This window comes from Herpailurus yagouaroundi, unplaced genomic scaffold, assembly GCF_014898765.1.
Source record: "Herpailurus yagouaroundi ecotype Mexico unplaced genomic scaffold, PumYag 140, whole genome shotgun sequence".
Lineage (NCBI taxonomy): Eukaryota > Metazoa > Chordata > Mammalia > Carnivora > Felidae > Herpailurus > Herpailurus yagouaroundi.
The window spans coordinates 52797689-52812106 of record NW_024412395.1 but is presented as its reverse complement, the minus strand read 5'-3'; the positions used below and the strand labels follow the sequence as shown (position 1 = coordinate 52812106).

The 14418-nt window shown below is 36.6% G+C and overlaps 1 protein-coding gene across 8 annotated transcripts in view; it reads right to left on the bottom strand.

Annotated features, from left to right (window-relative positions):
• The window catches only part of DYNC1I2 (dynein cytoplasmic 1 intermediate chain 2), a 59452-nt gene extending 46929 nt beyond the window's left edge, over positions 1 to 12523 (bottom strand). For 3 of the 8 annotated variants that reach the window (XM_040475380.1, XM_040475379.1, XM_040475378.1), the window contains exons 1-3: positions 12107 to 12253; positions 10888 to 11004; positions 7994 to 8111 (exon numbers count right to left, since the gene is read on the bottom strand). In XM_040475380.1, coding sequence (XP_040331314.1) covers positions 7994 to 8111; positions 10888 to 10995 — 226 coding nt within the window. In that variant the 5' untranslated portion in view covers positions 10996 to 11004; positions 12107 to 12253. The other 5 variants (XM_040475377.1, XM_040475374.1, XM_040475375.1 and 2 more) reach the window with 4 other exon arrangements.
• Between the last annotated feature and the right edge of the window lie 1895 nt (positions 12524 to 14418).

Here is a 14418-nt window from a genome sequence, read left to right as displayed (position 1 = left end):
TAACATTCAAACACAGCACACACTACAATAATGCCCCCTTGTGGATACTCTTAGCCTGGAAAAATAACATTTAAATAACTTTTTCATAACTTCCTCTTTTTGTCCTGAAAGGTGTTGCTTTAAACATGAATTGTCTTAAATATTAATTTCTCCCTTTCTATGGGGTGTCTATGGCTCAGCATCCCACTCCTGATTTCAGCTCAGGGCATCATCTCATGGTTCATGAGATCAAGCCTGAGGTCGGGCTTCCCACTGTAAGCATGGGATTCTCTCTCTCCTCTCTCTCTGCCCCTCCCATCTCTCTAAAAATAAACAAACATCTAAAAATGTTTTCTTTCTATGGCCCCTTCTCCTGATAATGAAGTTTAAATATCTGCCACTAATTTCCCCTAAATGTTTCATTTCCTTTATTGTTTTCAATGTAGTTCAGAGCATCAGATAAGTTTTTTAAAAGAAATTAATATATAAAAATAAAATTCTGTAGCATTAATATACTTGAAGGAACCATTTGTTAAAATCAGTCTAACCTTGAAGAAATGACTTGGTACATGGGAAGCATTCATTCTATCTAAAAATCAGATTTACCAGTTTTAAGATAAATAAATATTATTGATATAACCTACAACATGACCTACAGTTAATACTATTATATGGTACATAGGAAAGTTGTTAAAAGAGTAGATTCTAAGAGTTCTCACCATAAGAAGAAATTTTTTTTTTCTTTTCTTCTTAGTATATCTGTATGAGATGATGGATGTTAACTAAACCTATTGTGGTAATCATTTTACAATATATATAAATCACACCACTACAAATAAGTAAACTTATATAGTGACATATGTCAATTACTTCTCGATAAAACTGGCAAAAAATGAGATTTAAGGAATTGAAAAGTTACAAAGTATGAGGGAAATAAATGTAGTACTTATTTTTAACTAGCAAAGTCCTTCTGTTTCTTCCTAATAAAAGAAAATACAGATAATAAACTATCATACTAATCAATGTACTGTGTCCTACTGATACAGACTCAGGCTACAGACTAATTGACAGTATCTGTTTTCATCTCTCTATAAGATGGTCAAAACAGTAATTACACATACAAAAGAGATTCACTTCACTTTTTTTCAATCATCAGTGTTTAAGAGCTCCACACTGGATAGAACATGTTTGAAAGTTGTATCTAAAATTAACTTTCTTTGGGGCGCCTGGGTGGCTCAGTTGGTTAAGTGTCCGACTTCGGCTCGGGTCATGATCTCGCAGTCCGTGAGTTCAAACCCTGCGTCGGGCTCTGGGCTGCTGGCTCAGAGCCTGGAGCCTGCTTCAGATTCTGCGTCTCCCTCTCTCTCTGACCCTCACCCATTCAAGTTCTGTCTCTCTCTGTCCCAAAAATAAATAAACGTTAAAAAAATTAAAAAAAATTAAAAAAATAAAAAAAAATAAAATTAAATTTCTTTGACTGGCCACTCAAATTTAGTTCAAAACAAAACCAAGCCATGCTTCTTTTATGAAATATTAAAATTTCAATTTCCACTACGCTTTTTTCTGAAATTTAAACAATTACATTTTGTTATTACTTTTAAAGCAGATGGCTTTTATTTGGCCTTACAAGGTACAGAAAGACATATGACCTAGTAATAATTGAACAAACATTTAAATGTCTAGCCTGTGCTGGACACCAGGGATAAAAATGTTACTGTCCCTACTCTCGAGGATTCCTGACAAAAAGTAGTCAACTCACCAAGTAAGAATCTACCAACAAAGAGAAGTTAAAAGAGATTTTATTAGCTATATATATATATTTTTAAATAATTTCTTTAAAGTTTATTTTTGAGAGAGAGACAGAGTGTGAGCAGGAGAGGGGCAGAAAGAGAGGGAGACACTGAATCAGAAACAGGCTCCAGGCTCTGAGCTGTCAGCACAGAGCCTGATGCAGGGCTCGAACTCACGAGCCATGAGATCATGACCTGAGTTGAAAGTCAAGCACTTAACCGAATGAGCCACTGAGGTGTCCCTAGCTGTAACTTTTTAAAAAATCAAATCTTTTCAAAAAAATAAAAATATAAAACAAATTCCTTTCAGAATTTAAAAAAAAAAAGAAAAAAATCTGTTTTAGGAAAATCAGAGAGTGGTGTTTTTAATAAATCCTCTTGAATATTCTAGCAGTATTTTATACTTCTACAATTCAAAAATGTTTACTAAGTACATTCTGTAGTGAAAAGGAAAACAAGTATCCATCCTGGGTCATGATATAAAATATATTTTTTATTATGGGTTACTGTCAAGAAAGTTCTACGGACACTGACTTCATCTGTATCCTGTATTCTTCAAGTCTAATTTTAAATAAATACTAGAAAGATCTTTAGGCATCTGTCAGAGAACAGAAGAAGATGGAAAACCACACAACCCATTTAAGGTGGCTATTATAACTATTATAATAGAGCCAGACAAGATATAATAAAAGGAAAAAAATTACAGGCATGATTCTCTTATGAGCATAAAGAACTCCTAAATAAAATATTAGCAAATGAATTCAGCAATGTATAAGAAAAAAAATTATCTCATAGCTAAGTGGGATCTGTTCCAGAATGTAAACATGCATTTACATTAGAAAAACTATCATTATAAATCATTGTATTAATACAGTAAAAGGAAAAAAAAACATATTTCAAAATATAAAGAGAACGATGAATTTGTTGCAGTTTTGGCAGTTTTAAAAAATGTCCAAATTCTTTGTGAATTCCAGTTGACAGAATGTGGTGGAAATTGATGCTCTATGATTTCCAAGAATAAGTCAAAAAGAATAGCTTTTTCCTGGTTCTATCTTTGGATTGCTCATTCTGGGAGAAACTGACATTCTGCAAGGATACTCAAGCAGTTCTGTGTGGAGAGGAACTCAGGACTCCCACTACCAATAGCCAATATCAACTGCCAGCCATGTAGGTGAGGCACCTTGAAAGCAAATCCTAGTAACAAGCATGCCTTCAGATGACTGCAGCTCTGACTGACATCTTGACTTCAATGCCATGAGAGACCAGGAACCAATGCCAGTCAGCTAAGTCACTACCAAATTCCTGACAGGCAGAAACTATGAGAGATAATAAATGTTTATTATTATTTTTAAAAAATCAACCGATACAAAAAGGAATAGAAAACCTGAACAGACTGTAACTTTAAAAGAAGACTAGAAATGGTGAATAATCTCTGCTCTCAACTACTCCCTGGGAAAAAAAGTTGCAATCCCAAGCAGTTTTACAGTTGAATTCTACCAAGTTTTATTTTTTTTATTTTATTTATTTATTTTTTTTTATTTTTAAAAAAAAATTTTTTTTTCAACGTTTATTTATTTTTGGGACAGAGAGAGACAGAGCATGAACGGGGGAGGGGCAGAGAGAGAGGGAGACACAGAATCGGAAACAGGCTCCAGGCTCTGAGCCATCAGCCCAGAGCCTGACGCGGGGCTCGAACTCACGGACCGCGAGATCGTGACCTGGTTGAAGTCGGACGCTTAACCGACTGCGCCACCCAGGCGCCCCGAATTCTACCAAGTTTTAAAGGGAAAAGTAACATCTACCTTTTACAAGCTGTTGTACAAAATATCAAAAGGGAAAGCTGTCTAATTTATTTTAAAATCATAACCAGGGGCGCCTGGGTGGCTCAGTCAGTTAAGTATCTGACTGTTGATTTTGGCTCAGGTCATGATCTCGTAGTTTTCAAGTTCCAGCCCCGCACGGGGCTTTGTGCTGACAGTGCAGAGCCTGCTTGGGATTCATTCTCTTTCTCTCTCTCAATCTCTCCTCCTGCCTCCCCTGCTCTCTCTCAAAATAAATTAATTAATTAAAAAAAAAAGATAAAATCATAACCATGATGGCCAATGAACTTGAACAGTATAAGAAAATTACACGCAAATTTACTTATGAATATATATATATAAAGATTCTAAATACAGTATTGGCTAATCTTTTTAAAAAATACACACAAAATCTCTGGCAATCCCCGGAGGTGACTCTTAGTAATTAAAGTGAAAAAAACTAAGCATGTCTTCTGCTTTTCTAACAGGAAATTCATTTAGGGTAACCAAATAAATCTATTATGAGAGAAAGCTCCCCTTTACAGAAGAATTCCAGCCACTAAGTGCACTAGAAAAGATGGAATTATTAAAACAGTTCTGCAACTCCTAATCAAAAAACTGATTTAGATAAGGATCACCAAGAAGTATTAAAACTATTTGGTGAAAAGTTGATGGAGAAATGAACATTCACATGGTGCCAAAGTACCATCTCCAGATATTACTGAATAGTCATAAGGAGAACAACAATAACAACAAAAAACTATGATGGAGAAACTTGCCTGTCATAATTGTAACCCAGTAATCAATCTTAGCATCACTAATAGCTCAACAACCAGGCATATGTACTACTGATATGATGTAATATGAAGTACACAGAATCTCTATGAGATATTCTTTCCAAAGATGTTCCAAACAAGTTTTTTAAACCAAATTTCCAGGGTAGAGGAAATACAAAAGATACAGGAACAAAAGCTAAATGTGAGAAAAACCATCATACAAACCCAGGAGGTGGGACATTCTAGAGACCAACTGGCCCACTCTCTTCAACAACTTGATGACATAGGGCAAAAAGTAGTGTGTGAAGAATCTTCTAGATCTAGAAAGACTACAAACATATCACTAAATGCAACATATGGCGCAGCAAGATTTTGGGGGGGAAACTTAAACTAGTTTTTTATAGGGAAGAAAAATTTGTTAAGCTAGAGCTATTTTGAAAAAGAGGAAAAAAGAGGGGTGATTTTCTCTATCAGAAATTAGGATATAATACAAAGCCACAGTAATTAAAACTGGGGGTTAATAGTATAGAATCAAACAAATTAGATCAACAGTGAAAATAGAAATGCCATGAATACATGGGAACTAATTGTACGACAAAGTTGGCATCAGATATCAGTGAGGGAAAAGATGGACTATTTAATAAATAGTATTGAGAAAATTAGCTAACTATATGGAGAAAAACTAGATTGGATCCCTACCTCATACTATATTCAAAAAATATAACCCAAATATCTAAAGGTGAAAGCTAAAACTATAAAGCCTAACAGAAAAAAAATGTAGGAGAATATATATTGTGTCCTCAAAGATAGTATTTCTTTAAAAAAAAAAAAAAAAAAAGACCAGGGGTGCCTGGGTGGCTCAGTTGGTTGAGCAACTGACTTTGGCTCAGGTCATGATCTCACCATTTGTGAGTTCGAGCCCCATGTCGGGCTCCGTGCTGACAGCTCGGAGCCTGGAGCCTGCTTTGGATTCTGTCTCCCTCTCTCTCTGCCCCACACCCACTCATGCTTTGTCTCTCTCTGTCTCAGAAATAAATAAACATTAAAAAAAATTTTTTTAAAAGGTACAAAAAAAGGATTATAATTGACAGATCTATTATCAAAATGAAGGATTTGGTTCAATGAAAGATACTATCAACAGAGTTAACAGGTAATAGACTGGGAGAGGTATTTTTGTTAAAAAACTAAAATAAAGAAGTCCTCCCCTAAAATATACAAGGACCTCCTACAACTCCAATGGTAAATGGGCAAAAGATATGAATATGCAATTCACAGAAGAGAAAATAACAGATATTTGAGAGATGGTCAACCTCACTATAAAGAGATAAATTTATATTAAAACATTTTGGTAAGGGCATCTAGGTGGCTCAGTGGGTTAAGCATCCGACTTTGGCTCAGATCGTGATCTCATGGTTCGTGAGTTCAAGCCCCACATTGGGCTCTTGGCTGTCAGCACAGAGCCCGCTTCAGATCCTCTGTCCCCTTCTCTCTCTCTGACTCTCCCCCATTCATTCTCTCTCTCCCCCTCGAAGTAAATAAATAAACTTAAAAATTTTTTTTGGTATACCATTTTATACCCATCAAGGTGGCAAAAACTGGAAAGTTGGAGAAGGTCAAGTGATGATGTAGATACGGTAATATTGTTACTTTCTTATTCAGTGGTACTGGGAAGGTCATTTTAAGTGGTATGTAGAATCTAATAAATGTAAGTAAGCCCATACAAATAACATAGCAAATCAACTCTTGGGCTTACATCCCAGAGAAACTCTTCCACAGTTCTCAAAGAGAAAGTATATATTCTTTGCAGTGTTGCTTGTGAGAGCGAAGCAAAGAGAGAGAAGCAAGCCAAGTGCCTATTGCTGGGAGACAGGTAAAATATGGTACAGAATAGAATATTAGGTGTCAGTCAAAAATAAATACCTAGATCTGTATTTGGCAACATAGGTAGCTCTCAAATGCTGGTTGACAAAAAGGTATAAACAGAATGACACACACAGCACAATGCCGTTTATGCGTGTAAAATATACATAAATATGAGACCTTGAAATACGTACGCACATGTAGGACAGATCAAGAGGATATGTTAAAAATGCAAGAATGGGAACTTAATGCAAGACTAGGAAGGAGAATGGAATTGGAGATGGGGAATGAGGGAGAAATGCACACCCACAAACCCACACCCACACACCAAAAGACCATTCTTTCAAGGCACAAGGATGGTTCAGTCGGTTAAGCGTCAGACTTCGATTCAGGTCATATCTCGGCTTATGGGTTCGAGTCCCAAGGCGGGCTCTGTGCTAACAGTTCAGAGCTTGGAGCCTGCTTCAGATACTATGTCTGTCTGTCTGTCTCTCTGTCTCTCTCTCTCTGCCCCCCCGCCCCCTGCCGCCGACTCACGCTCTCTCTCTCTCTCTCTCTCTCTCTCAAAAATAATAAACATTAAAAAAAATTTAAAAATTTTAAAAAAGACTGCCCTTTCAAGAATTGATAACGAATATGAACTGAGAATTATGAGCAAGTGAATTCCATGAAAATGAAATCCTAAAAACAGAAAAGGGAAAAAATTCCTATAGGAGAAAAATGAAGCCAAAGACTCAGAAAAACTGATTATAGTCTATGCAACTAACAAGCAACTTGGTTTAGTTACTAGAGTATTTTTTTAACAGTAGTGTTACGATTCATTTACTCTTAAAACTGCCATTATGCAACATTAGCTTATTAAATAAAGACAAGTCAAAATAAATAAATAAATAAAATTCAAGTTAATATATTTCAATCTTCAAATTCTACCATAAAGGCAAATGAGCTGAAAGAAATAACAATGAAGCAGACTAAGACAGTAACTAGTTTTTCATCTTGAAACCTTCTAGAAATATCAGCTCTAGAAATAGTTATATTGTAGTTTCACAAGAGGCAAACAGCAGTTACTATTTCTAAAATATATGTACCCTGAACTAGATGGAATTAATCCACAAACAAACCAGAAATGATAAAGGCCATATCAAACTAAAATACTACGTAACAGCACCCAGCTCATTTAAATATTTAATGCTTTCTGATATGTAACTAGATTGTCTTCAGTACCTCTACTACTTCAGCTTTTTGGTTTAGTACTGTTATCAAAATGAATAGCACAAAAGCAGGACAAGTCAAATCACTGCCAAAATAAGCTACCAATATTACTTTTCTTATTGGCAATGACAGCAGAGGTGTATCCTTTCCTTCCTCTACCTCTGAATACTAATAAGCTTTTAGAACTTTGACTCATTATACCTCTCTTTAACCTACAGAAAGAAATATAGAGTTAAGACCAGGAATCACAGTTATCTTTGAGTTAAATACAGTATACCACAGAAAACTTACTCAACAAATGTTGAAATAAATTACTGATTGAACAATAAAAGTCAATTGGTTGTTCACTGTATGTTAATAAGTATACCTAATCTTGCAGCTCTTTTAAACAAACAAAATAACCATGTATTGGCACATGTGAAAAAAGATAATTCTGAATAAATTGTAAGATTAGTCATTTTTAAGAGACACAAATAAGAAAAATATGCAAAACATATTAAAGTCAATTCATTCATCTCAGATATGTCTAAGCTAAATAAAATCTATCTCTTATAAATGGATATATTCTTATCCTTACCAATGGGGGATTCTGGAGTTAGCCCCATGCTTTGAAGCAATGCTTCAGCTTCTCTTCTTTTTTTTTCAAGATCGGATTCTTCTTGCACAGGAGCAACTGTTTCCTTCTTCTGATCAGTCTAAATTTTTAAAGTTAAAAACTTAAGTTTACATAGGACATGAAATATTTGTTTGCAAAAAAATGTATTTTAAATAATGTACTAATACTTTATACTCTGGGAGAGTGGACTTAATTTTGAATACACGTTATAGTCATTAAATGAAAACCATTCTCACTAGAGTTCTAGTAAGTAATCTCCAAATGATATGTAATGAAGGAGTTCCCACAAAAGTTTTTACCTAGTAAATTTAAAAAGTACAGTTATTTCTATTTATCCACAGTATGAAACTGCTATTCATGGTTAGGAATTGTGGAAACCTTCCCTAGAGACACAAAAGCGTAGATATAAATATCACAACAGTATTGAAAAAAGAAAAAAAGATTATTTAACAGGTAACACATTTTAAGTAAATGGACAACGTATTCTGTTGAAAATCAAGTATGAGTATCTCAAACTTTTGTACAATGTACTTTTCATTGTATTTATGCAATTTTATGTAAAGGATGTTTGTCAAAAATTCATCTGGAGGAAACATTTTAGTTTTTGAAACTATAGGTGGTATTTTTATAATAATAAAAACGCGGATGGATTTGGTAAAGCTAAAATTCACTTTTGCATAGCAAAATTATTGCCGGATTTTAGCCTTTCATAGTTTTAGCAAAATCCTTCAGTTAAACTAGATAAGCCTCAATAATCTGAAATCATCCAAAACATTTCAAGTGAAATTTAAGTTTTTTGAAGGAAAAGTGTTATATATTCACCTCAGATGCCTATTTCGGCTAACCACTATTACTCATACAACTATCTGCAGTGAATTTTGTCAATCATAACATTCTATGATACCATTTTAACTTAAAGAAGTCATCCATAACTTCATCAAAATAGTCAAAGAGATTATATTACCAAGTTGGTAATTTACCTGTACATAGCAATATATTAGTAGACTCACTATTTAATGCTATTAACTTATCCCTCATAATGTTTTATAAATTTTAAATTAGCTATAAATCATGTAGTAGATATCCCTAAGAGGCAATTTATGCCACTTAAGGCCATTTCTGGAAAACAAAAATCAAATATGCTTTCAGCACTGAAGGGTTTAAGGCTATAGATACTACTTTGGAATGGCTCTACCATTCTATCAGTTAACTTTTTTTTTTTTTTTCAACGTTTTTTATTTATTTTTGGGACAGAGAGAGACAGAGCATGAACGGGGGAGGGGCCGAGAGAGAGGGAGACACAGAATCGGAAACAGGCTCCAGGCTCTGAGCCATCAGCCCAGAGCCTGACGCGGGGCTCGAACTCACAGACCGCGAGATCGTGACCTGGCTGAAGTCGGACGCTTAACCGACTGCGCCACCCAGGCGCCCCTCTATCAGTTAACTTTTAATCAAACAGCTAACTTAAATCTCCAACTTTCCAAGGTTCAGAATAAATTAGAAAATTCTTCAGTTACAGGCCTTTATAGCATCATAGCAATGCTGCACATAAATCATACTTTTAATTGTTCTGATTTTCTTTTCCCTTAAGAGATTTCTAGGGGCGCCTGGGTGGCGCAGTCGGTTAAGCGTCCGACTTCAGCCAGGTCATGATCTCGCGGTCCGTGAGTTCGAGCCCCGCGTCAGGCTCTGGGCTGATGGCTCAGAGCCTGGAGCCTGTTTCCGATTCTGTGTCTCCCTCTCTCTCTGCCCCTCCCCCATTCATGCTCTGTCTCTCTCTGTCCCAAAAATAAATAAACGTTGAAAAAAAAAAATTAAAAAAAAGAGATTTCTAGAAGTCTTGGCTATTAGCTATCAAATAGAAAACCTTGGAACTAATGTCACACTTAGGACAAATTATTGTACACTGACCATTTATTTTATTTTTTTTATTTTTATTTTTCCAACGTTTATTTATTTTTGGGACAGAGAGAGACAGAGCATGAATGGGGGAGGGGCAGAGAGAGAGGGAGACACAGAATTGGAAACAGGCTCCAGGCTCTGAGCCCTCAGCCCAGAGCCTGACGCGGGGCTCGAACTCACGGACCGCGAGATCGTGCCCTGGCTGAAGTCGGACGCTTAACCGACTGCGCCACCCAGGCGCCCCTAAACTGACCATTTAAAACTTATCTGTGGTAAAATTATACAAATCTGTCCAAATAGTTTCCACTGGGAAAAAATGTACATTTCAACACAGGAGTGAGTAAAATATCTCCAGCTCAGGATTAACATGTAATTGCCATACATGATGAAATGGTGATGTGAAAAATCAGAAGAAACAGCTACCTGGTCTATCTTTAAGGCAGTATCAAACTCACTGCTTGCCAAAAATATTTCAGTATTTCATGATGAAGGAAAAAAGCACAAATTCCCTATCAATTAAATAATCTATTATGTATTTCTCTTTGCCATTATTTAGTCTTGCAAATTATTAGCAGAACAGACTGGCAAAACATTCAGAAAAGTAAGTTCAAAATCCAGACTAAGTTATGATATATATGCCATGTTTTTTAAGAGCTATTACAAGGCAGATGTCCCTTACTTTATATAATAAGCATATTCTTAGAAATATGTAAATTGAACTTTTATGCATCAATCCATATGAAATATTTTTATTCAGTAAAAAAAATCATTTTAACTTATCAACTTTGTCATTTTCACATTTTGTTAATCTGATTTCCTTAAAATTCACATACAGTGCTCTATTTGCAGTCACAACTGCTAGATTTTTAATTATTCTGCAGGTGTTACATAAAAGTGTATTTGATATTAAATCCAATTATTTTACACTGTTTATTAAAAAAAAGAAAACATACTTCCTTTTTTTTCCTTTCTTCTTCTTTTCTCTTCTTTTCCTCTCTGATTTGGGCCAACCGCTGCTTCTTACGTTCCAATTCTGCCTTTAATTCACTTTTGTCCGACATGTTTGTGAGCTTAAAAAAACATATAATCATTTATAATCATCATTACGTTGGAAAAAATATACAATCGTTTACAATCATCATTACGTTGGTAAAAGCAGGGCTCTTTTAAAAAAATCAGTCTTCAAAAAGAGAATTATCTCAAGAGGCCATGTAGTGCACTGCGATCAAAAGACAACATATAAACTCTACTTTTCAAATATGGAAGCATATATATATCACTAAGACTTGGGAAACATTATGAAGAAATGTATGTAAGTAAATATTTGGAGTTGAGCAAAGTAGCTAGCACACAGTAAGCTCTTTAACGTTCAAATGTCCAAATTTAACACAATGTCTCTGACTCTTAAAACAGAAGGCATGGATTGGCTTTAAGGTGCTCTTCGACTATAGGACATAGATCAAATCTATCACCAGAGTTTTGTTTTCATCCCTAGAAATTTGATGAAAACAATATGCAGACAAAAATTCCTGTAAATTCTAAAACTGACGTGTAATACTAACATTCAGGACAAGCAAAACACAAAAACTGCCATCATTAACTATCACATATATTTAAAGTACGAATATTTTTAGACAGAGCCCAACAACAAAGTCTGACTGGCTTCACTACCTACAGCTGACCGGCTCTTCCTCCGAGGCCGGGAGCTCCACGAGTGTCAAGTTCACTTTCTCAAAATTACAAGGAAGACAAAGTCTCGGTAATTTTGTGCTACAACCTCCATGTTCGGGTACTTTCCAACACGCGCGGGGAGGGAAGACGCTGTCATCGCCGGGTAGTAATTTATTTATAAAATGGAGCAAGGCGAAGAGTTGCTTTTCCCCTGAGGTCACCACCAAGAGGGCGCAGTCCAGGACTGGGGGTCTGGGAAAGGGGGACGCTGGGGACCGAGCAAGACTCGAGGCTCCGCCGGCCACCTCCGGTGGGTCAAGGAGGAAATAAAGTGGTCTGGTCTCCACCCGCCTTCCCAACTCACCGCACCTGGCTCTCCCCGCCTCTCCTTCAGGAGTCGGGCCGGGCAGCGCAGTCAGCAGGAACTGCCAAACCGCCCTTTGAGCCCCGACGTGAGACACAGCAGACAAAAAGGCCTTGAGGGAAGCACAGTCAACCCACCTGTAAGCTGGCGGGAAAGAAAAGAGTCCGCCCGCCTGCAACGACCCAGTAACGTCCCTCTCCTCCACCCCGGACTCCAAGAATCGCCGCCACTAGCTCCGCGACTTGCCGAGGCACACACAAAGAGAGATGGGCGGCGGCCACTACGGCGAGAGCTTAGGGACAAATGGCTTCACCAGAACGAGGTCGCTTCCAGAAAGAAGGGGTGGGGCCCCGCTGCGTGGAATTGCAGCCCCTCCGTGACTTACCTGTGTCAAGTAGAAACCAAGAGGTAAGACAAACACTTCAGTCAGCCCAGGGACCCGAAGTGTTTCCACTTTGCTAAAATCTGGAAGAATACGCCTGATATCCTCGGACTGGATAAGCAACCACCGCCCTTGCCTTACAGATTGACACGACCGGAGAGGGAGAACTACAAGCCCCAGCTGTAGGGGAAACCTGCGTGCGCCGAGCAAGGCATTCTGGGAGTTATGGTCAATGATAGTCGCAAAGTATGCTGGGACGTGTAGTGTTTTCCGAGGCTTACAGTTTCCCAAGCCGAGGCCTTCTATCTTCAGTATCCCAAAGAGAAGCTGCCAGCACTGGCCTTAAACCAGTATTCTGGTCCATTGGTCAGCGCTCACAGTGTTGTATAAGTTATATATTAAGATCTTTGACTCAACACTGGCCGGATTTTAAGAAGGGCTATTTTCCGGCTGTGAACCTATGTATTACACTGCACATGAACAACATTTTTTTAGCCTATATACACCAGTTTTAGTGAGAAAACCCCTTACTGAGGTGTCATGTGGCATCATAGGCAATATCTAAAATATAAAACAAGTTTTACATTCTGTCAGAAATGTGACAATTTGTCTTTAAAAAATTTGTAAGTCTTTATTCAGTTTTTACTCAGCATCCTTGGACAGTTATAAACTTGCTTAGCTGGAGTGTTAGAGTTATGAAAATTAGCAATAAGAACTTCTAATTCCTGTATTTTCTCCTAAATTTCATCGTGTACACATGGAATATTTATTTGAGCCCAGAAATAAAATGATTACTGTTGGAATAAATAGCTAGCTAAAGAAATAATAAATAAATAAATAAATAAATAAATAAATAAATATTTATCAGCATTGCAAATAATTCCTCAGTTCTTTGTTGTAGTGTGGTAGGTAGCATTTTTATTTTCTCTTAAAGAATTTTTGAAAACATAACACTATTGAAATCAATCATGTTATCTATTAAAACCGGACAAGAATGGTTTCCACAGTTTTTGATTTTTTAATATACAAAAAAGGGAAAGTTATTGGAATATGAATTTCCAGAAATGTATGGGTCTATACACATTAAAAATTTTTATGTTTAAATAATTTAAAAGACTATCTAGAAACAAAGCTAACACCAAAGAAATGTCTTTCTTCAATTCTAGAGGGACATTGCTCAAATCTAGGATTCATTTTTAGGATTCAAATTCTAAGTCCTTGGGACTGTGCCTAGTCTTTTCCTTATCTTACTTTGCCTATATGCAAGATAAATATCTCAGAAATAAATTTGAGAAAGAAAATTCTTTGAATTTCAAGATATCTCCCCATAACTTAAAATTTCAAACTGTATATTTTCATTTTCTTCCTTCTTTCCTAGTATTTAGTTTTTGTTTAATTTGGAAATTTGCTATTGATTGCCTACCATGTGCCTGGAATGGCGCTGGGTGCTGTATGTAATAGCTAAAATGCATATCTCCATCAGGACACCAGGTCAACTAAATATTATGATGGGATTCTGTAGGGAAGTGATGGAAACACTCTGGGAAAGAAAATTTTCAGGAGAAAATGATTCCAGAGTTAAATCTTTGATTCTGGAAGCTTGAATAGAAGCTAACCAAGCAAAGAAGATGCAGAAAGTTGCCTTGGGAAGAGGAAGGAATGTGGCCAACGTACAGAGGTATGAGAGCATGGACTGCTGAAGAATCTGGAAATAATACAGAATAGCTGTAGGCTAGGATAAGAGCTAGGGAATGAAGCTACAAGCAGGGGCACAGTCACATATCCCAGTTTAGATTTAGTCCTGAAGATGATGTGAATCCACTGACAGATTTTAAGTAGGAGGATGGTGTAAGGTTAGCATATTAGACATTTGACCTTTCAAAGTGGTGTGAAGAAAGCCTGATGTGGTGGTATTTTTGGCCCTCAGACTCATTTCTTTCCCTTCTTTGCCCATGTCTGTGCCTCTGGGGAGTGACCCCAGCCTCTTTGAAAACTTCATTATGGTTGAGTTTGACTAATGAGAGGCTTAAGCAAGGTTATCAGAAGGCAGATGGAAGGTGAAATTTG